Raw genomic sequence first — 24400 nt, 5'->3', positions numbered from 1 at the left:
TGCAAGTTACTGTGGCAGCTCCACCATTCCTGCCCAGCAATGACCGAAAGCCCCGAGACCAAAGCAGCCGACGACGAAGTGTGTCGGCGGGTGAAGAACGGGCTGAAGCCGGAGAGAAACGGTTCGGCAAAGAGCCTCTACCCCCGCCCCTGCCATGAGCGGCCGCCCAAGAACCGCTGCCACACCGCCGAGGAGGAGGTGAGGCCCGGGATGGGACGGGTCGGATGGGTTGGTGAAGCCGGGGAAAGCATCCACTCTGTGGACTCGTGACACCGAAGGATGCTGTTAAATTCCCGTTATTATGATAAAGTCCTGTGTTGTTCGGGTATGACAGCTGACCGAGTCCTGCTGCTGACAGCAGTCTCACAGCATGCTGTCATCGAGTTCTGATGTTTCCCGGCTCCTGTACAAAGTAAACGCCGAGCTCCATTTTTTAAAAGTCCACTTTAAAAAGTTTCAGCTTATTTGTCAGGTTAGATACCTCGTTGGACTGTGAATGCTATTTTTTCTCAATGACTTACAGCAGCGTTTTAATTCCCCCATTATAATATTTGCACCAAGCAGACTTTTTATTTTTTAAATCAAAGTTAAACTTTGTGAATGGCTCATTGATGCTCTCCAGCCCATTTTAAGGGGAGTCCAGGTTTGTGACTTTGATCAGAGGCTCAAACTGGGAATGGAATAACTCCAGATAATGTGAAACAAATCTAAAACTCATCCACTCAGTTGATTGTTGTGTTTATTTCGTGCAATATGTCAGCTTTTTCTTTCTGTTTTAGTTTTAAATCTCGTTCTTTGGCTCTGTTCATCTTGGCTGCACTTTTCTCTCACTTGCAAATGTTTGGCAGTAAAAGTCTGGAAACATTTCTCTTTCGTGAAGCGGTTGGCTTCTATTTGCAATCCACACTGAAACTGTGATAAGTTAGTGATTAGGGAGACACTGAACCAGTGCACCTGTTCACTTCAAGCTGTCCGCAGAGACTTGAGTGCATGCTGCAAAACAGCTCTTCCCAAATAGGCTAATGAAATTTCCACCCTTGGGTGCATCTTCTGTAGCTGGCCCAATTAATGGGCCTCCTCTGACTGATTAGGTGCTGCTACACACACTGGCATTGAAAATACAGAGAATTTTTTTCCCCTGTTGTTTGAGTCAGATTAATATTTCTTGAGAGGAAAGTAATCCCAGTTTTCTCCAGCGTGTGGTTCTTAAGTAAAATAACGTGAAGCACGTTGCTGTTTATTATCTGATTATTCTAGTCACTAAACAATTTGGTGCAAATTGCACAGAGGGTTTCTGCCACACTTGCTTTTCAGGCTAAGAAACCGAGTGCCTGCTGACTAAACCTCAGCTGATTAGAGTTCATGCAGATGTCAGCGTTGCTATTCTGTAAGGAATTTGAGGGAAAGGCATGACCGGTCACATGCAATGCCCTAATAGCCATGAGCGCGATAGGGAAGCGAACTGCACTGTGCCCGTTAGGTTTCGTTGTCTATCCGATTACTTATCAAGATGTAGAAGAAAAAACATTAGAAAGCAAATTCTATCTGCTCAAGTTTATCAACACAACCTTCTCCTCCCTTATTTGGCAGTCAAATCATCGCTCTCCCTGTTTACTTCCCTGAGTACAGAGCTAAACCAGAACGTAATAGTTTGGTCTTATCTTCCTTTTTCATACAGTCTGGCTTTAAATACGTACCTCTAAGTGAACCATATAAATGTCAGCCAATAAAAACAAAAGTTTTTCGTAAATACAACAAAGGAAGAGGCGACGTATATTTTATGCACAATGACATAGAAGTTTATTCCTTTTAAAGTCTTAGTTAGGAAATGTTGTGCATCTCATTTTAGGCTAGGTTTGCATAAATACAGGTAGCAGCGGTTGGGTATCACTGTAACATAATCCTGCGTAGTATGGCTTCAGCTACTGACTTTTTTATTTTATTTTGAAGTAATCAAAGGATATTTTTCACTCAAAGGTTTCATTTAAATTGGAAAATGGTGAAGAAATTGAATAAAATGTAGTTTAGCACCAGATATGACAAAGACGACTATATCAGCAAATCAAGTTTGTTTTGTTTTTTGGGGTATTTTTTAACTCTTTGATGTTACACAGCACAAAATATCAGCCACTGCCATTATTAAGATACTAACGAGCTAATTTCAGTCAAGAAGGTGGATAAATCGGTGCATGTCTACTCAAAATATGTTTCAATTATCAGAGCACTCCCAGGTTAATTTCAGCTAGATCAGCAGATTTGTCAAACATATTGTTGCAGTTTGATTTCGTCATTTCTTTTCACTTTGTTTTTTACTGGCACTTTGGCTTTCAGAGTATCATCAGGTAGACACCCTGCAAGCTAGAAACGCTGGTCTCGTATACTAACTGTCAAAAATGTCTGTTTCCCAGCATCCATACAAACTGATGATAAAAAAAAACACCATTCACAATGAACAACACTGTGCAGAGCTGAGTTAAAAAGACTTTCAAAGATAAAATTACAGTGACATGTCGGGGAAAGATGAGCCAATATGACAGGCAAAGCTAATTCTGAAATAATTCAGTGGTAATTCTCCATATTAATGCAGACTGATATCTTATCAGCGAGGAAGCTGTTCCACCATGGTAGCTAAGAGAAGCAGGGCCTATTGCAGAAATAACCAATCAAACTGAAATAGGGACTCGCTGCTGTCAGAGCTGCGCAGAATTTGTTTGATTTTACGACTTTGAAACACAGAGCGGAGGCTTCAAGCTCAGATCACATCACAGCGAACAAAAAGATGTTATCTCAATGTGGAACACATTATAAACATGCAATGAGAGCAACCAACGTGAGTGACAGAAATGGCTGCATTCAACATTATGGAGTGTTAAAAGTGAAGCGAGCTGTCTTTGTACTATAATTACAAAGTGTAGCGTATACGGTACCTGCGCTTTGCTTGTATGAACTCCTCTTGAAAACTGAAGCGTTTTAAGCTCTTTTTCCTGCTTGACTCACCTCTGAGCACATGCTCCCACTTACATTTAAAGTTGTTATTTTTTAAATGTGCTGTTTGAATGCGACAGATTCAAGTATAAACACAATTATTTTTCACAGCTTCTTAAGCACCCATACGCATTGAAAGATGCTTTTTGCCACAAGATTATTATAACAGATTAAAGTGGTTATTTTTATTCAGCAAAGTTTTGAATCAGTTGTCACGTTTCATTGCATAACTTGTATGACCAAATGTAAACCATGGAAGCCGTGGATGCACTGTGGGCTGCAGTGTAGAGGTGGGAATCACCATACATCCCTCGATACGATATTATCACAATACTTAACGCACGATACGATATTATTGCAATTTTTTAAAGTATTTTGCGATATTCAGATTCTGTACATAAAGGTAAACTTTATCAATATTCATTTTATCTAATATCAAAGTCTCACACTCAGTCTTTCTCTCATTTCAGTTTTATTGTTGACAAACTGAACGGTTTGTATTACAGTCTAGTCCAACTTAACTGAACGCAACCATCTGGTACAATTATAGCTATTCTGAACTATGCAATTTATGAAAACTATGCAGCCCCTTCAGCAACTGAAGAATTTGAAAGTAAATTAAAACAAAATATAATTTTACATCAAAATAAAAACGTTTTAAACTTAATTAAAATAAAACATGTTTAGTACTGCCAAAAAACAAGTTAAACACATTTGGACAGTGAAGGAATGTCAGGATTCTTGCTCAGAAAAAGGAGCTGATCAACATGCTCTGAAGTCAAAGCATGTTCCAGTCCACAAAAACTTTTTTTGTAACAAAATATCGATTTCTGCTGTCCCTGTATCGATACATTATTAGCAAACAAAATATCACGATGCTACACAGTATCGATTTTTTTCCCCCACCCCTACTGCAGTGTGAGCCTTGTTCTATAGCTTGGACTTAAGAAACATCCTGTTACATTTGCTGACAATAAACTACTTTATTAAAGAAATTTAAGCTGTTTTTTTTGTTTGTTTGTTTTGCATTGGCTCCAATTACGCACAAATAGTAACACAGCGTGATGTGAAACATGCTAGTACTACATATTGATAAGTCACATTGCTGCCACTTGCAACACAATCATCATTATGCCAAACTTGTATATATTTTATTTAAAAAGGGAATAATTCAACCAAAATTTCAGCATTTTTTTGTACTTTTTTACCATTTTTCTCTGTTCAGCAATGCAGATGATAATGTTTCATGAGTCTTGAAGTTAATTTAGTGTTGGAAAATTGTTGTGATTGTATTGTTTTAAGTTATTTTGTGATTCCTAGTTTGCATGGCAGATATTATTTCATGTCTTTCATTAAAATAAGTAAACTACTTGCTTTTTCTGATTTACATAGGTCTATGCAGCGTCATACAGCAGCAGGCTGTATAGCCGGCCCTTCATCGAGTACTTTGAAGAGACCCCCATGATGGTGGCAGTGCTCACATACATGGGCTACGGCATCCTGACCATCTTTGGCTACCTCCGTGACTTCCTTCGTCACTGGAAGATTGAAAGGTGCCACATCGCCAGAGAGAAAGAGGAGCAAAAGGTACGATGAAAAACAAATGCAACAGTAAATCTGCAGGAACACGAAATCAATTGATCTAAAAGGTGGTAATCAAAGTTATTGCTCATGCTAAGAAATTCCAGATAAAGGCAGCAGTTGAGAAACTTGGTTGCCCTTTACCTAAACGCAGTAGCTGTAGCGCTATGATTGCTTCTGGCAGGGATTCATCTCGCATTTCAGGTGTTGAATGGTTCTTATCTGGGAGACTGAGCTCTAATTACATGTTGCCTGGTGACCAAATTGTTGCAGTGTTTGTGCGGGAACAGTAGTGATAACAAAAGGGGGGGAAACCTTTTGTAGTTTCATTAATCAAAGTAAGCCAATGTGATATTTGCACACTACAACGCAAGCATCCATCCCAATCACTAGAATCTGCACTGTAGGTTGTCATATTGCAAACATTTTAATCAGGATTGCTTGAAGCTTGGTGTTTTTTAAAGAAAGCAAGCATCAGTTGTTTGAAATGAGCCTGTCAGCTGTAATTATGTCCAGCTATGGAGAACTTTACATAGAAATATTCTTTGTTGCCTTTAATCCAAAGTAGTCTAGTGTGCATGCTTAAGATTGCGTTTTTGTTAGAGGTGGAACATGTTTAGAGTGTCTTCTGTGTCACTCACTTTGTTTCCAACATCTTATGTAATGTGTGAAAGTAACGCCCATTGTTCTCAGAATTTAGTTATGTCAAGGAAAGGAAGCCTTTCGTGGGGAAATCATTAAATGGGCCCGACGATATCGGACGGATGTTTTCCTCCATGAAACAATATCAGCTCCCTTGATCATGTGTGTTCTTTTAAGTGTTGTTTTAATGCTTAAACTGGATGAGATTAAATTCTTTCCTTGTGAGCTTTTGAAGAAACTTGAAACTGTGAAGATCTAGATATCGTTACAGGAAATACCAGTGATGTAGGAGAAAATTCCTATATGTTGTGCGGCTTTATTATCTACCTTTTCATCCATGTGTAGGATTTTGTACCGCTCTACCAGGATTTTGAGAACTTTTACACCAGAAACCTTTATATGCGGATAAGAGACAACTGGAACAGGCCTATATGCAGCGTCCCGGGAGCCAAGATGGATCTGATGGAACGAGCAACCTACGACTACAACTGGACTTTTGAGTGAGATTAATGTAGCTTTCATTCAAGAGCGCAAATATTGTTATCATTAAGCTAACCTTAAGGTTTTCAGGCACACAATAGCAATGGGAAGTGTGCTTTATAACTGCTGTGTTACCAACATTACACAAAGTTGGTCAGGTTCCAGACATCTCTCACTAGACACGGTTTTTTAAAAGCTCCGGCAGGCCTTTCCATTACCCCTGATTAAATAAAACACGAAAACTAATGTACAGTACAATAGCACTAGACTGATAAATCAGCCAGGCTCATATCAGGTGACAGTTGCTTAATGTATTTGCATAATAGACACAAAACTACTTTAACTGAGTTGTGGAATTCAAAAAATGCTGGAAACCTGCCTTTGAGATTAACGTGGTTTTCATAGAAATTTTTCACCTGGACATTAATATTAATACAAATCCCCAAAGTCTGATATGATACGACTGTATGACTATAATAGGAGTTTTGGTTTGTGACTTGGTGCATTAATTCGGAACAGAATTCAAGATTTATAAGACCAGGTTGCTTTTCCCTTTAAACTATTGTCTTTTGACAGAGTCTGTGCCCACTCCAGCCTTAGCTTTCTGTTGAATTTCTCTTTTTTCAGCAGCAAGTAATAAAAGAAGCTGCTCACTGGAGGTTTGTTACTTTTGTTTTACACTGAATGGTAAATTTAGTGTAAAACAAATGTATTTGTATAGCGCTTTACTAGTCCCTAAGGACCCCAAAGCGCTTTACACATTCAGTCATCCACCCATTCACACACACATTCACACACTGGTGATGGCAGCTACATTGTAGCAACAGCCACCCTGGGGCGCACTGACAGAGGCGAGGCTGCCGAACACTGGCGCCACCGGGCCCTCTGACTAGGGATGGGTATCGAAAACCGGTTCTTGTTGAGAACCGGTTCCCACTGTTTCAATTCCTTGGAATTGTTTGCCATTTTTGCAAACGATTCCCTTAATCGATTCCAGTTTCCCCAAATGACGTCACCACGTCGCGGAGCGTCATTTACCTGGCAGGAAACACGGCGGCTCAAACGCTCAAAAGTTTGGTTATACTTTTCGAGAACGGATGACAACAGGGCAACTTGCAATACTTGCAAAGTAGATATTTAGTTTAAGAGAGGAAACACTACGAATATGCAAAAGCATTTGCTCACAAAACACGCGATGACCTTAAATGAATGTCGTGTTTTTAATTCCGCTCCGGACTCGTGAATCTCAACCCAGCAGCAGCAGTAACGTTTGCACGTCCTCTCCCGTTAATGCGGCAGGTAAATAATCAACTAACAGTGTATATTATGTTAGCGCGATCTGCCTTATTACAAAACCTGCCATTACTGTGCGTTTAGGTGACCATGATGAGAGAGACAGAGTCTGGCTCAGATGCTGGCAGTTCTCTGCAGTCTACCGGTAGCGTCTCCTTTCAGGCCAGGATAGACGAATGTCACCGAGCAGTGACTAAGTTTGTGGTCAAAGGTTTGCACCCATTTGCCACAGCAGATGCCCCGATTTTCTGTAGGTGAATGTGTTTAATTGTAGGCAGGGACATCACTGGATATTCTTGTGTAATTGCTACAGAATAATTTATGTTATACTTTGTTATTGCTACAGAAGAATATTTATTTTATTATTTTACATTTACAATTTTTTTCCTGGGGACCCTGTGACACCCCATTGAAGAGCCGTAGGCTGTGGATCTCTTAAGATCTCACTGTTGGGTTTGTAAGGCCATGTTACTCCTAAATTTCTATCTTGTTCAAAGAGAAGATATAAAACAAAGTTCTAAGCTAATCGACCTTAGTGTTCTCCTTTTTTAAAAAGAATCGATAAGAGAATCGATAAAGGATCGAATCGTTAAACAGAATCGAAAATGGAATCGGAATCGTGAAAATCTTATCAATACCCATCCCTACCTCTGACCACCACCAGTAGGCAATGGGTGAAGTGTCTTGCCCAAGGACGCAACGACTGAGACTGTCCAAGCCAGGGCTCAAACCAGCAACCTTCCGATTACAAGGCGAACTCCCAACTCTTGAGCCACTGCTACACTAAAGGCTGTTGTGGTGAAAATCCTGTTTTAGCTGATTGGATAAGTGACTCAGAAGGTGTAAAGTTTATTTCTCTAGATCCTAATAAAACTAGAGAAATCTTGAACACATTTATTACAGCATTATATTGCATAGAGCAGGTACGTTTCTCACCTTGTTTACCTCTGTGTTTAGTATGTAAATTCTATGAACAGACAGAACGTGTACTCAGACAATATAAACACGAGACAAGACCTTGATACCAGAAGCTTGTTGTTTAGATTCCATTGACCACTAATCCTTAAGCAGGGTTTGGTTGCATGCACACGAACAGTTAAGGTGGACAGGGAACGTTGGATTGCGTTTTTAATTTGTCTCGTGGTGTGCTTTGGAAATCATCCTGTTGATGCAAAAGAAAAAAAAAATGCTAGTTTCTGCTTGTTAGATTGTGTTACCTTTGACCTTTTTGTAGATTTAACTAAAGAGATGTGAACAAATTCTGTGGTTTTGCAGCACGGTGCTAATAACAAAGCTGCAGTTTAATAGTTTAAAGTTGGCTCTTTGCCAAGTTGTCTGTTTGTGGAGACACAACACTGGGTCATCCAGCGAGTTAGGTGCCTTTTTTATGCTTAAGTGTTTATGTTTCAGTGTTAAGTGGCTTAACAAAGAAGGCATGTGTCTGAAAATGTTCAGGTACAAAGACTGGACTGGAAATAAAAACCATTGAAAGACTTTCAGGAAGCCTGGAGAATTGTTCCTCAAGACAACTTTAAAAATTGCACGTCGTTCTGGTTCTTGGCTGCAAAATATAAAAACATGTTGAATGGCTCTAAGACTTTCGTGCAGAATTGTATATGTAGCAGTTTTGTCTTTTTCTTTAATCTTGCTTATGCATTTCAATGATGCTGTGGTTCAGTCATCCTGCAAGCTAATTCAGATCTAGAATAGAATATTTTCTGATGTAAATGTAGTCTCAGAGGTGGAGGTTTAAATTTATCGAGGTTTGAAATGCAAATCGGGCTAATATTTAACCTCTGATAAACCCAGTGGACCCAAATCTAGTTTCCTTTTTATGGGATTCGTGACTGATGGTGCGAACAGATCGTTTTTGTTCTTTTATTTCTGTATTATATATATACTTTATATTATGAAGGTGATAACCCCAGAACAGTCATGTAGGCGTTCATCTCATATTAAAATCGGTCCAACTTAAGATCTATAATGTTTGTGAAGTCAGACAAAACACACAAGTGAGAAGATGTGGGAGACAGAGACCAGAAAGATTGGAAAAACAAAGAGCACACTGATGCTATCCAACCTTTCAGTCTAGTTTTTAATTGCTTCTACCAATCATTACTATTAATTATACCAATCTGTTTCCCAAATCATTCGTTTCTTCTCATTGATCGTTTCCTGTGTCTGTTTATCTCCTCCTCTCACCCTCTCTTGCAGATACACGGGTCGGGTAGTGCAGGATGTGATTAACTTGGGCTCGTATAATTACCTCGGCTTCGCTGAGAATACAGGTCCATGTGCTGACTCCGCAGCTGAAGTCACCATGAAGTACGGTGTTGGAGTTGCGAGCACGAGGCAGGAGATTGGTACAAACACATGGCAAAACACAGACACACCCGCTACCTTTGCTATCACTGCTGGGTCTTAAATGGCAAGACTGAGCACAGCTGAATTCACCTCGGTAAACAAAATGTCATAAACCAGTTAGTTTAGTAAAGCTGTGGGAACTAGTATGATGATCATCTGTGCGCGGCGTTTGAGCTAATTGCAAATTACCGTGACTTTCCTTTAGAAATGCTTTCAAATAAGTCTCACTGACCACTTTGTAAAGTACAGTTTAGGCATTAGTCTGGTGTTGGAGCACCTTTAACCTTAAGAAAGGTTTTAATTCTTCTTGGCATAGATTCAGCAACATGCTGGAAACATCCAAACACATCTATGGCTACGTTCACACTGCAGGTCTTAATGCTCAATTCCGAGTTTTTTGATCAAATCCGATTTTTTTTGTCTGCTTGTTCACACTACAAATAAAATGCGACAGCAAACGCGCTCTAGCGTGAACACTCAAAGCGGCCCGCATGCACAAAAGAAGACTTCACACACAAGGCGCTCTGTTTAGACCCAGACCAGACAGTATTGTTTGACTGATGGCCGTTAATATAAAAACTCCGGACTTCACGTTTCCCAATTTTTGCTTTAAGTTATTTTGTTATTTACATAATAATGTAAATAACCTAATAATGATCCTTATTGCTGTTTTAGAGGAGCGGTGCTTCAAAGGATAGTTGCAGATTTCTGTCAGAATCTGCAGATTATACAGTACAAATAAAATGTTCACGTTTCTCCAACGTTGTCTTCCCAACAGTTTCACTAACATCTACACTGGATGGCCAGGAAGCGTTCGCGATGTCTTCTCCGGAGCTGATAATCGGCGTCTGTCTTGTGTCGGTGACGTAAAAGACGGATTTAATGCGACCTGACCGTTCAAACAGCAGTCGCTTTCTGAAACATCGGATATGTATCGGATTCAGTACCACATACGAAAGTGACCCAGATCAGATTTGAAAATATCAGATTTGCGCTGTTCACACTGTCATAGCATGATCGGATATGGGTCGCATAGGGTCAAAAAAAATCGGATTTGATGCGCTTTCACCTGCAGTGTGAACGTAGCCTAAGATGCAAATCTCTCCCTTGGTTGTAACGAGTAGTTATTTGAGTTGCCTTCTTATCAGCTTGAAGCATGCTCCTCTAACCTCCTACAAACCACAACCAGTGAACTGCTGCTCTCACTGGAACTCTTCTCTTGTTGTGTGGGGAAGATCCCAGCAGATTAGCAGGTTCTGAAATGCACATTCAAAGTCACTGAACTCACCTTTCTTCCCCTTTCTAATGCTCATTTTATCTTGACTGTGTTTACATACCTAAATGTGTTATCGTTGCCATTTAAATAACTTATTTAATATAGTTGAACACGTCCCTAATAAAGTGGCTGGTGAGTGTAGATGGCTGTAATGCTTATGTACACTATAGGAGTTTATGTCCAACATATTATATTGTTTGGTGAAAAATGTTTAGTCATATTTGACCACTTAATTAGAGCTTGGATCTTGGATTTGTACGAATACTGGAAATGGAGCGAAACACAAAATATAACAGTTACTACTTAATGTTGTAAACATGTTGTATCCTGTTCGTTTAATTCATACAAAAGCAAAGAGACAATATTTAAAGTTTTGATAACCTCACAGGATGTGAAGAAGTCTAAATAAAATCCACAACTTGATGTCTTTACACTTGGATGTTATATGAACTGGACAAACAAGATGTATCATGTGAACTTTAAGTCTCTGAGTATCGGCAAGTTCCTTTTTTAACTCCCCAGACAGAAGCGCAAATTGATTGGAGCAGAATGGGATCAGTGCAGTTTGTCAGTCAACACGATTATGCAAAAAAGTTCAAGGTGAAAGTGATTAAACTTGGTGGAGAGGAGAAGCATGGGCAAAGGAGGAAGCTGTTCTACTTGGTGAATATCTGTCTCACCATCTTAACCGTGAAATAGGGACTTGGTTTTGGCGGTGGATCCTTGAGTTCTCTTGTTTTATTTAACTTGAACAAAGCTGGGGTAGCTGTTTCCCTCCATTTCCAGTCTTTATGCTTATTGTATTGATCTTCTGTGGTATCATCTCCCAGGAGAAGCAAGTAAATAAATAATACTAAAGAAATCGATGTCAGTTTTAGAACTTCAAGGTGTTCAGTGGTATCCGTTTATTTTAAGCTCCCATGTTTTTTGTGGGGTTTTTTTTTCTTCTTTTAATTCATGTATTTATTTATTTTTTGTTCCTCAGGTAACCTGGACAGACACGAGGAGATGGAGAAACAGGTGGCTAGGTTCTTGGGTGTGGAATCAGCCATGGCGTTCGGCATGGGATTTGCAACTAACTCGATGAACATACCAGCACTCGTTGGCAAGGTAAGACCCCAAGTGACACATGGGACAAGGATGAGCTTATTTCCAGCAAGATATCCTGGATGTTCATGGGTCTTTTCTAAGGATGTTTACTTAATAGTACGCTATTGTAGGTCACCAGTTACACCAAGCACCTTATGTTGGTTGTGTGTGTTAAAGTGAAAAAGGAGCAAACTAAGGAAGTGAAAGCCAACAGTGGTGAGACTGCTAAAGACTTCTGCTCTAATAAAATGATTCAGACCTGCTGGTATAAAGGCGTAGGGTTAGACTCAGAGCAGCGAGGTATGAAACAACGCAGTTCTACAAAGCAAGCTGCATTCTCGGTGTAATTCTCTCAGCAGAGGTCGTTCTGTATAATTGTACAAAAGGATTCTCCAGCCTCTCACCAGCCGATAAAAACAATGTTGACTAAAAAACAGCAGTCCATCTGCTATTGTGCGCAACAAATCCTATATGTGTGAAATATTAATGCTAATGAATCTTCTGCAGGGTTGTCTAATCCTGAGTGATGAGCTGAACCATGCCTCTCTGGTCCTGGGAGCCAGACTATCTGGGTCCACCATCAGAGTCTTTAAACACAACAGTGAGTCTTGTATTGGTTCTTATCCATCTGCCTCCTATTTGCATTTATTCCCATGCATTAGAACTTCCATAGCTTCTTAAGGTCTGTAATTATAGCGCTTTTTATTCGTTTGATTGTCTGATCGAATGTTTGCCAGCTTTAAAACAACGTCAGTGCAAAAGAGAAAGCATTTTGACGTAGCATACAAAGGAAGACCACTGCTAAAACCACAGCTTTCATTTTGAATGTTAACACTTCGGATTTTTGTTTTTTCCTGTCAGATATGCAGAGCCTTGAAAAACTGTTGAGAGAAGCCATCGTTCATGGCCAACCCAGGACTCACAGACCATGGAAGAAGATCCTAATAGTGGTTGAAGGCATTTACAGGTACTGCTTTGATTTCCTGTTTATGTCATACATGACTTCATGGGGAAAATAAATATTTAGAACTTTTGATTCTGTTACATGTGCATATTTAATCTATTGGGAGTAAATTTAAATCTTGTCTTTGGTAGGAGAAAGTCTCAGCGCTGATTTTATACAATTTTTGCAGCTGCACTGAAAGTGTCTTTGGCCTTATGCAGTCGAAAAAAAGGAGTTGCCCACTTTTAAAATTCCCTTTATTTTCCTTCCTAGCTTCAGGTTGAGCAAGACCTAAAAACTTTATTGCATAAGCAGCAATTATCTGTGGCCAATGCCCCTCGCTGGATTATTAAGAGTGATTGTTGATGTATTTCTGGTGCAAAGACATACATGCATTAAGCACATGCAAGAACAGGTTCAGCTTCCTCTGATGGTTCAGTCAGGTGAGAATGTGTCAGTGCTTAGTTAGCTAACCTGATTCTGTCTGACATGTGCTACAAAAAGCATTTGCAACGTGCAAGACAGTTTCTGCTTCCTTTTTTTGTTTTTTAAAAAGTTTAACTTTTTTATTTGAGTCATTTCAGCTGTTTATTCTATGTTGACAGCTGTTTGATGGATAGTTTCTGGTGCAAAAGCTGAATTTGTTGGGAAAAACAAAGCTGTAACACCTCAGGAGATGTAATGCACCTTCCACTCTGCCTGTTTCCTCCCTGCAGCATGGAGGGCAGCATAGTGCGCCTGCCAGAAGTGATTGCCTTAAAGAAGCGCTACCGGGCCTACCTTTACTTAGATGAAGCCCACAGTATAGGCGCCCTGGGTCCAAGAGGAAGAGGTGTGGTGGATTACTTTGGCCTCGACCCATGTGACGTGGATGTCATGATGGGCACTTTTACCAAAAGCTTCGGTGCTGCAGGTGGATACATCGCAGGGAAAAGGGTGAGCTTCATCTCTTTGTTTATTTTTTATTTTTTGAAGGAAAAAAAAAAGGGGGGAAAAAGAGTGCATTTTCCTGCATAACATCAGTTTAAACTCATAGTTTTTCAAGAGTGCACTGATGCATGGACTCTCTAAGTGTCACTTGTTGCAGACACGAGTGCTAGTCATTGCAACAAAGCTTGCTTATCAAGATGGTTATCAAGATAAGATACTTTGTCTAAATCATCATGTAGTGGCGTCTTAGAACTGCCGAAGCCCTCAAGCAGAACAAAGGAGTCGGAGAAAATTGGTCATGAATCACTTAGGAATGTGTTAACAGGTTACAGGATGTAGCTCACATTATGCTTTTAATGACTTTCATATCCTTCTAAAAATGTAAAGGTTTGATAGCGCAAAGCGAAATTCAGTTCTCACTTTGTGCTTATCAGACTGTTGAGGTTTTTAATGTAAATCTGGTGCTTCTAAAAATAAAATAAAAACATTTTCACATATTCATGAAAGAAGGAAGCAACAAGCAACGTTTTGAGGGACTGAGACTGCAGCTGTTCATGCGTATCTGCTTATGTCTTCTGTGTGTCTCCTGGGTTTAGGAGCTCATCGAATACCTGCGCTCCCATTCCCACAGTGCAGTCTACGCCACCTCCATGTCTCCTCCTGTGGTGGAGCAAATCATCACTTCTATGAAGTGCATTATGGGAGAGGATGGCACAACAATAGGTAAGCCTCAGTCCAGATTGTTCACTTTTTTATATGTGAGAAAACTGCATTTCAAGATAAAGTGTAAAAATGTTTTGCTTTTAAGGCGTCATTATGTTGGATGTTGAGACAAATCTCACTTTCCACTTACTTATAGTGCACTCCACATGCACTGCAGTCCATGACCACATCTGAATCTGATTGGTATATAGGCACACAAAGATGTTATGTTGAGGTCAGATTTCCTCTATAGATCGATCAAAGAGTGATAAACAACTAAACTCTGCAGCAACGTCAAACTGCAAAACAGTTTCGGATTAAAAATGTAAATCGTGCAGAGTTCAGCAAACGTCAGGCTGTTCTTGCATATTTACTATAGTGCATAATGGTCCTTGGTTATTTGTTTTGTTGCATTGTGTTTATCATTTGGTGACGTCTCCACTTCTGATGATTTTACGTCAGCAGTAATTGTTATGATGGGCCACCAGGTGTCACTGCAAAGTTAAGAATCGTAGGACTGGAGCCAGCATCTTTCACCAGATGTTACATAAAGAAAAGGAGTAGAAGGGGAAAAGAGAATGATGTCCAGTTATAAATATGTATGTATTTTTTGTTTTTATAATGGTTACTTGATTTAAAGAGGTTAAGGAATATTTTATGATGATCTGTAGACAAGAGGCAATTGTATCTCCTCTACATGGATTGTTTAATCTAACCTCAACCATTGTGCTAGAACAGTTCAAGATGTCGCTAAGTGAAATCTAAAGTTCACAGTACACAGTTTGATTCAAATGTAGACGTGCAGAACGTTTCTTTTTCATCTTTGGAAAGCATCATTAAGAGCTCATTTTATTTTTTGCACTTCAGGAAAGTCAGATTGAGTAAAGAATAAACAGCCCTTGGTAAGAGAATCACCTCTAAAATTGAGTTGCAATCAGTTGCAACCAGTGACTGACAAAATGTGGATGTAAAGAAAAATTATTAAAAACCCACAAGAAAAAATCAATCCAGACGAAAATAAATATGGGTAGTTAAAAGATGAATGATACAAGCATGACACAATTTAAATAATGTGTTACGACCCGGCTCAAAAGCCGCAACATAAAAAAGGAGATGAATACCAGAGTGTTAGTGAGAAGAGGCTTGATCTTAAAATGACATAGCAGGTTGGCTCAAATAGCTGGTACCACCAAGGCAAAGACTAGTGAGCTCTCTGGACGCTTGCCTCAGGTATGCTTTTATCCATACCTGACTAGGTGTGGCCAATTAGCACCAGCTGAACACACTGAGCAGATTAGAGGCTGCAGAGGGACGTCCTCCCTTAAAAGGGTTCCTCTGGGACCCCTAAATTTATTAAAAGCCCCTCTGAAGCCTTCAGGTCCTTGACCCACAAACCTGGAATAAAAGTTAAAGCTAACAGAAGCACAGTGTTCACATTATAGTTGGCATCTCTAAGCATAGATGGGCATGAGGATTTGAAGAACACACACAAAAAGTAACATGTGACCAACACAAAGGAGCACAACAGTCACAAACCCAAAATGATTACCTGATCTGCTACAACACAAAACCAAAAGTAGCAACAAATAATCACAACTAAGTGATCTGTTGTCTCCACCACACAAACAGTCACATACAAGTGGCCCTATACCACAACAAGTTACTTTAATCCAAAAAGTTCAGTAAATCAAGCATACTAGTGACCAACCACAAAATGGAGAGCTATGGCCACACAATGATCACATCAAGGGTGGCTCGGCACCCCACAGTGTTATTGCCATCACCTGGCCAACAACACTCACAAGTGATCCAACAAAATAGCCATATTCCCCACAACACTAAAGGTCACAGCAGAAAACACTCGCCTCACAAGGATCTCATTAACATCCATCAACACTGACATACGCACACACAAAAACAGCCTACCTGCCTCAGCTACAGACCATAATCATGAATGGTTTCAAACCTCCTACAAAGTTTGGTGCCACTGATTTACTATGTGCAACTCCCAGCCTAAAACACTAAAAACAACAAAACCCTAACTTTACCTACCCTAGTCTTCAGTGGTGTACCAGGCTCGAGGCAACTTTAGAGAGAGAACAAATGCAAATGCAGATTTACACCAAACAAACTCGTTATTATAAACAGATAATAAACTTGTTTGTTAACAAACCCAGAACACCAATAAAAACAAAAACATTTAACTGATAAAGCAGTAAATGAAGCCGGGCTTCATTAATGAGTTCGCTATATCCAGTGAGTGTGAGTAACACATTACACTAAGCAGAGATGAGTGGATATCACAGCGCTCTGTGAATATTCACATATTGTCCATTAACACACCAGCATGTGATGACTTGTGTGTCTAACACGTTAAAGTGGCAAAGCGAACGGCTGTCATCACACTGCAAAAAACAAAACCTAGATGATTAAATATAGATGATCTCAGAACGCGGGGCATCCGTGTTATTAACTTCCATCGTGCTTCCCATTTCTTCATCATCCTTAGGCAGTGAGCGTGTGCAGCAGCTGGCAGAGAACACGGTCTATTTCCGCAAGAGGCTTCGAGAAATGGGCTTCATCATCTACGGCAACAACGACTCTCCCGTCGTACCCTTGATGCTCTACATGCCCGCCAAGATAGGGTGAGCCGCCATCTTTGCTGTTTACTACTGCTCTGATTGCTGGAACTCTTAATTGGAGCCTTAGAGCAATACAGTGTGATCAATTATATCAGTTGTTGATGGGTATTGTTTTTTTCCCCCTGAAATATTATTAAGGTAACAAGATTAAAAACTCTGTTATAGCAGTGGACAGTAGACGGTGTCCCAACGTCACATCACAAGAGCTCAAGGTGTTAAACTGACTGCAGAAACTGAGTCTCGGTGCACACATGCTTCTTTAGTATCAGTACAATAACTGTACCTCAGCAGCTTTAATTAATCCTGCTGTAAATATCAAGCAAAACACTGGGACCAAAGCACGTTTGGGACCATTGCTTTTTTCTTCTAATGAAGAATTTTTCTGTCTTCGTAAAACTTCTGCAGACATGTTTTCATAGAAGACTTTACCTTCTTTTTTTGTCTGTCATACTCTTTATTAAACCTCTGCGGTTATTGTTGTTATTCAGTTTTTTCAACTCAATTCAGTTTTATTTATACTGCACCAAATCACAACAGTTGCCTCAAGGCGCTTTATGTTATATGGTAGACCCTACAATAATACGTACAGAGGAAAAACACAACAATCTTATGACCCCCTATGAGCAAGCACTTTGGCGACAGTGGGAAGGAAAAACTCCCTTTTAACAGGAAGAAACCTCTGGCAGAACCAGGCTCAGGGAGGGGCGGGGCCATCTGCCCTGACCAGTTGGGGTGAGAGAAGGAAGACAGGATAAAAGACATGCTGTGGAAGAGAGACAGAGATTAATAACAAGTACGATTCAATGCAGAGACGTCTGTTAACACATAGTGAGTGAGAAAGGTGACTGAAGAAGAAACACTCAATGCTGGGATTCCCCCAGCAGCATAACTAAGGGAGGATTCAGGGTCACCTGATCCAGCCAGCTTTCTCTCCCACCAGAGCGTTTGGCAGGGAGATGCTGAAGAGGAACATTGGCGTGGTGGTCGTGGGCTTCCCTGCTACACCCATCATCGAGTCGCGAGCGCGCTTCTGCATCTCTGCCGGCCACTCGAAAACCATGCTCGACCAGGTAAACACACACTTAAAAATATCTTAACACGTTTAGTATTCAGCATGTCTCATTTAGCACATTCTAGATACGACAATGATTTCTCCAAATGGGACAATTTCTTTCTTTTTTTCGGTCTTTAAGACCAAGAAGAAGAAGCTGTTACACACCACTGTGTCATTAAATCCTGCTAAATAATGACCACTAAAAATACTGTTCTGCTCTGTTCTGATGTCTGATGATGGCAGTTAATTGGATGTAATATTCTGCAGCTTGTACTTAGTATGCAAAAGCTGTCAGGTTTTTTTTTTTCTTTAAAGAAAGACTGCAGCACCTACAGCTGCAGATGTATTGATGTTGACTAGTCTTGCGTATCCACTTCTCGCCGTCCACATAGGCGAGCGGTCAGGCTGAAGCCGTTACATTTCAGTGAAAAACATTCCCCGAATTCCTCTAATTACTCAGAATTGTTAGACCCGAGCCTCTCTGAACTAAGCTCACTGGTGTTTTGCTAAGTGTACTTCCACAGGGGCTATGGCTAATTACTGGGCCTACACACAGATCAGGTTTTTGTCAAAGTTTTTCCAGCATGTAGCTTGTTAGCTAGATTTGCCGGCAGGAGTTCACAAGGACGAGAAGGGTGCAATTACTAACAGTCTACCAGTGGCAGGCTTATCTGAGTGGTGCTGGCTGCTACTAGCTGGGCCTGATTTGTTTAGTTATACTCTCTAAAGTTTGTTCATTCCTGTTTCACAGCAGTGTAATGACCTCTGAGCTGTTTGAAACTAAGTGGAGAGATCTAATTGACATTAAATAAAGTGGAGCAGTCTAACACTGTCTGCAATTTGAGGGATGCCGATATGATCTCTTTTGACCTCAAATGTCTACCTTTGCAGGATTCCTTGAGTAACTTAGAGCACGCCGAGTCCCTTGCAGCTTAATGTCTGACATCCCATTGCCAGAAATCCATCAAAGGACAAGAATGCCTCACTTGGATTTAGAGTGTCAGGAAAAGTCTCCCAGAAGAGGCTCCGTATAAAAATAAAGTGTCAGCCGTATCACTCTGCAGGTTAACGTACTATTTGTTCCCTGTGTTTTGAGTGTAGACCTCAACGTTGCTCTTTGTGTTGGCCTGTGTAAGTGCAGACAGTTCAGCTTTGATTACAACACATCTAAAACCGCCCACTCTACACAGCGAGGGTTCTTCTGCGTTGCTGAAATGAGCTCACTGCAGACCTGTTTGCTCTTCACTACGGGCCACCGTCTTAGATCCTCCACGGTTCTTTTCTTATTTTGACACTAATGTAGATCCTCTCACACAGAGGTTGAGCTTTCTCCTGTGCTTCCTGTCTAATGTGTGTAGCTCAGTTGGCGCAGATACAAACTGTGTCTCCAGGAAGTTTTGTATATTCAGGGTTATGGTATCTCTTCCTATTATTCTCGGTGCACTTCAAAAAATTGAACAAAATAAGCTGAAGACAAGGAGTGGGAGCACTGTACCGTAGTGCTTTTATCTGTCATGGTGTGAAATCTGTCTCCGTTAGCCTTCCTCTCTGTGTTATTCTCATGCACTTTGAAGTGTCATCTTGGTTTGTGTGTTTCTTTTATCCGCTGGCGAGCTTTCAGAGTATTATCTTTTCACTCTCTCACACCCACACTTACATCCGGACCTAAATCCTTTTATTGCCATCGTTATTTCATTCTACTGACCGCAATAATCTGTCAACCTTAAATGTCAGGTTCTAACTAATGTATCTGAGAAAGTGGAGATGGTTACGAAATTGTCCACCTAGTGTTGATTTGGAGGAGCTACTTCGACATCTGATGGCTCAAAATGTTAAAAGCATCAGAGGTAGAAGAGTGATTGATTCTTCCATGAAATATATATATTTTTTATTTCATTTTATTTTTTTAGCCTACCTGAAAAGCCTTACTTGATTAAGGAGTAGGGCAGGGCGATATGACCAAAAATATTTATCACGATATACATTTGAAAATTTGCGATAACGATATAACTGACAATATAATTGACACTAGACAAAATACTGTACAACTCCACAACTTTATTAGTGCAAAAAACCCCATCAATGTATTTTAACTTAAACAAGCAGCTGTTTTTTGTATGTGCATTAAAGTTACATAAAAATGTAACAGTGCAAATTCCTTGCTGACAGTTTAACCAAAAGGCATTTCCAGTGGAAACCGGTCGACATATCCTTAGCATAACCATGTGTAAAATCCACAAAACTTAAAAAGAGGTTATACACACACAATACCGTAATATTATGTTGAAGCACAGTGCGTATCACTCCGCGAGGTGATACCTACTGTCGGAGCCGGAATGCTCCGACAATCCATCAAGTAGTGATGGGATTTACGGCTCTTTTTAGAGATCCGGCTCGGCTCACTAAAAAGAGCCGGCTCTTCCGGCTCCGAACCGGCTCTTCAGGTTGTTTTGTTGCTTTAATTATTTAATCATTAACAATAATATAAAATTATGCACAAAAGGAATTACTAATGTAAAAAAAAGTGGTTTTATTTATATATGTTTATATATGGCCCCTAGAGACAAAGCACGTACAAACTCTAAAGCATATACAAACTCCAAAAAGCACGTACAAACTCCAAAACACATTTCTAGCGTTTACTGAACTTCCAAAACAGAGCTACCCAGATCACTTAAATTACACAATTGAAAGCATGTGTGTATTGTTTGTGTATAGCACTCATATTTATTCAAATAATTAAAAACAAAAAGTTAATTTACCTGTTACTACCACACACCAAATCCGGTTGTTGATACTTCCTAGCTTGTGTAGCCACTAGGAAACAAAAGCTCAACACTGCGCCCTAGCATCCTGGAGCACTTCTGTTGTCTTTTGTACGTGATTCTGAGTTTGTACGTGCTTCTGAGTTTTTACGTATTTTGGAGTTTGTACGCGTTTTGTAGTTTTTATGTGTTTTGGAGTTTGTACATGCTTAGGAGTTTGTACGTGTTTTGGAGTTTGTACGTGCTTTGTCTCTAAGGGCCACCATAAATATACTTTATTTATTCACTCCACATAAATAAATCATATAATACAAAAAACAACTATTTACATTTTAAATTTTTAACTATTTAAATTTTCAGCTTTTTCCTTTTAAACAAATTTAACGTGAAACAACACAAAACACTGCAAACCACAACACAATTAAATATAAATTAAAATATTAAAACAAAAAGAAGATGCACATTCTCTGTCATATGGGCCTGCATGATTTCTGAATCCTTTATCATCTGCAACTGAAAATAGTGGATGATTACTATACCTTTCTAATGTGACGTTGTTGTCCCTCGCTCTCTTTCTCTCTGGCTCTGTTCCTGTGCTACTGCCAGTGTAACTAACGCCCCTCCCCCCTCTGCCCAGCGCAAAGTACAGGCCGCGCGTGTGGAGTTTAGCGGAAAAAAGGGCGAGAGAGAGGGTGAGAGAAAGGAAAAAAACAACAACCTCACGGCTCGCGTCGTTCACTTCAAAGAGTCGGCTCTAAGAGCCATTTCGTTCGCGACCGACCCATCACTACCATCAAGCGGTGCGGCTTCGTAGCTTAGCAAAGTCGTACTAAAACATTTGACAGATTTTTGAGCGCCGTCTACATAAAATCGTTTCAAGGTCAGTAAACACAACCAGAATTCATACATAAGGCACACGGGATTATAAGGGGCACTGTCGATTTTCAGAAAAATCAAAGGATTGATTTTAAGTGTGCCGTATTTTCCAAACAACACGGTAATAACGACGGCCCGCTAGCATGCTCTACCAAAAATAGTGCCTTGTTGTGTATCTGATGGACGAAAGCTAAACCAGTTCTACACCACTGAAGTTGCAGTGGTGTTTTAACAAACCAGTTCTGGTTCATCCGTTTCATTTAACGATCCGCTTTCGCTCTTCTCATTCTGCGTCGCCGCCATGTGCGTATGTAAACATAGGCAGTGCGCATGCGCGTTTTACCCATATTCTATCGCGATATTTCATTTTCCTATCGTTGCCCAAAATTACACCGGTATTATCGTGAACGGTATGATATATCCAAGCCCTATTAAGGAGATGAACCAACTTAATATTTGGCCGAAACGACACAGAAAGATACTCATGATTTGACTGCAATAAAGCATTTCAGTTCCTTTTATACTTTAAGATGCGATACAAAGCCCATCTGTCATCCTCACAAAGCTTTACCATAAACAGAAGGTATATATTGCTTTACCGGCAACCTACACACATTGAAACATTGAAAAACTCCTCGAGCCCCATAAATAGTCACTTATCCAAAGTTGCGTAAGTCCAGGAATTGGTGAATAAACATCTGGTGTAACAGGAACAATGTACTCCACGCATGCATGTTACTCCAGAGCTCTAATTTCAGATCAAAAACGCGTTTTATAAGGTTTTGACGCACTGGGAGAAACCTAACTTTACTCGGAATTTTTGGAAATTCTCCGCTCTTTTTTTTTCTCTTGTATTTCTTTTCCAGCCTGTTACTTTATTATTCCCGGTTAATGTCACCAGGGTGAGATGTGCAACGATAAATCTCGTTTCCTATTTCAGAAAAGCAGCTGTGTGCTGCAGGACTAAGGGATTTAACAAATAGTTGGGGAACAAAATGTAGCATTTGCAATCTTGAGAGAGAAATATTCATTTTAAAAAGGAAACTCATAAAAACGGGAGTCCAGATTTATGCCAATTAATCCATTAATGTGCTGTTGAGCTGACAGTATTGAATCTTAAAACTTTTTAAAAGGTTGTTTGTTCTGCAGCTTGTTGCTCTGACCTCAAATGAGCAGAAATGTACTGATGAAGCTTAAACTGATGAAACAAACATGCATGATGCAACAAAGCAAAACCACATTAAAATTTAAAGACTCATTTCAGCAATATATACTCATCCCTACATTGTGTAATTATTGTCGACCTTATGCTGTAACAGCTTGAACTGTAGCACTTCAGTTGCATTAAGCAGAGCTCATGCACTCAGAGTGAATATGTCCCCCTTGGTTGTAGAGCTTTAGATAGAATGAAAAGTTGCTGCTGTTTTTTAAGACGTGTCTGTATGAACTCATCACTTTGCTCTAACACCCAGGTAATACAAGTGAAAAATGTAAAAGTTCAAACCAGAGATCTTTCCTGCTTCGGCCCCAGTTTGCAATTTGGTTTTACGAGTCTGGTGTCTGTGCATCTGTAAACGTCCTCGCTCTTCATGTTGGCCTTCAGACTGACAGCATTTTTTCTTCTTCTTCATTGTATAAATGTCTCCACAGGCGCTGAACGTCATCAGTGAGGTTGGAGACCTCCTTCAGCTCAAGTACTCCCGTCACAGACTGCAGCCGTCTTCTGCGCGGCCTTTTGATGATGATGTGTATGAGGACATTGACGACTGATGAATCACTCTGCTGCTTAAGTGGCGTGAACCAGAACAACCCCGGAAAACACAGAGCGGGTCGGTCGGGATGGATCACAAGTCTTCCTTAAGGAGCGACATGCGCGTACGTGCCCCCTGCCATCATGTTGCCAACTCGTAACCTCCCAGACGAAAGCAAAACGCTTAAAAATACCCTCGGATTTTATTTTGCCTTACTACACATGCAGAGATTGTGAACAGTGAAAATGGCACCTCTGCTTCTTCCTGCGTCTTTTTTCACTTTTTTTTAAGATTTTTTTGTTTGTTTGGTTGTGTCTTTAGTATTTGTGGTTTTGGCCTTTGTTAAGCTTGTAATTACAGATCCAGTGTGCACATCATCCTTTTGTTTTTTCTTCTTTTATGACATGAATCTGACTTAAATTGAAAATGTAAGGAGACTAATAAGGAGAACATCGTTACCATCTATCAATGAACGGTCCTTTCTTCCACTCCTTTGAAAGGAGCCGTTATTGTCATAAGTAGAAATCACTAGATGCATTTCCACAAGACCTAATTCGTCACCACCAGGAGCCTGTTAGCGTGCAAACATGACATGACTTTCAGCCAGTTCCTTGCATTTTTTTCGAGTAATGTAACAGGGAATCTCTCAGTTTAGAGCTAATTACCTGACAGCTTTCCATTTTTTAAAAAAAAGAACATTTTGCTGACTTTATTTAGAAGTTTAGATGAACAAAGTCAGCCTCAAGTCTTAAAGCTAAGCTCACCGTTTGCTAACTTTCACTTCATATTTTTCCTGCTGCATAGCATAGATCTGAATTTAAGCAACAAAGCAGATGAGCACATTTCCCAAAATCCCAAATACTGTCTTTTATGTATCTCCAGTAAAGTTAAATAGTAAGATGAAGGTATTGCCATAATTTCGCGTTTGAGAATTTTATTTGCCTCCACTGAGATCAGCTCTGGATCAGTAGAACAGTGCCAAAGTGAACAGAACAGATTATCTGTGATGTTTGTGTATGTGAGGAAA

The 24400-nt window shown here is 40.0% G+C and overlaps 2 protein-coding genes across 2 annotated transcripts in view; one reads left to right on the top strand and one right to left on the bottom strand.

Annotated features, from left to right (window-relative positions):
- Nucleotides 1–3061, bottom strand: part of LOC146495766 (semaphorin-4E-like) — a 14003-nt gene extending 10942 nt beyond the window's left edge. Inside the window, exon 1 of the mRNA XM_085143779.1 lies at nucleotides 2928–3061. The gene's annotated coding sequence lies outside the window, so the exon portion shown is untranslated. The remainder of the gene's footprint in view (nucleotides 1–2927) is intronic.
- LOC146495765 (serine palmitoyltransferase 2-like) overlaps nucleotides 1–24400 on the top strand; it is a 24629-nt gene extending 229 nt beyond the window's left edge. The window contains exons 1-12 of the mRNA XM_085143784.1: nucleotides 1–198; nucleotides 4378–4572; nucleotides 5554–5708; nucleotides 9196–9344; nucleotides 11607–11731; nucleotides 12218–12311; nucleotides 12572–12677; nucleotides 13370–13589; nucleotides 14180–14306; nucleotides 16795–16930; nucleotides 17868–17997; nucleotides 23273–24400. The exon at nucleotides 1–198 is cut by the window's left edge and continues 229 nt beyond it. Of these exons, the coding sequence (XP_084999910.1) occupies nucleotides 40–198; nucleotides 4378–4572; nucleotides 5554–5708; nucleotides 9196–9344; nucleotides 11607–11731; nucleotides 12218–12311; nucleotides 12572–12677; nucleotides 13370–13589; nucleotides 14180–14306; nucleotides 16795–16930; nucleotides 17868–17997; nucleotides 23273–23392 (1716 nt within the window). The 5' untranslated portion in view covers nucleotides 1–39 and the 3' untranslated portion in view covers nucleotides 23393–24400. The remainder of the gene's footprint in view (nucleotides 199–4377; nucleotides 4573–5553; nucleotides 5709–9195; nucleotides 9345–11606; nucleotides 11732–12217; nucleotides 12312–12571; nucleotides 12678–13369; nucleotides 13590–14179; nucleotides 14307–16794; nucleotides 16931–17867; nucleotides 17998–23272) is intronic.

This window comes from Neolamprologus multifasciatus, chromosome 19 (genome assembly GCF_963576455.1).
Source record: "Neolamprologus multifasciatus chromosome 19, fNeoMul1.2, whole genome shotgun sequence".
Taxonomy (NCBI): Eukaryota; Metazoa; Chordata; class Actinopteri; order Cichliformes; family Cichlidae; genus Neolamprologus; species Neolamprologus multifasciatus.
Note: the sequence above shows the minus strand (reverse complement) of the source record. Positions and strands in the feature narration are given on the sequence as shown.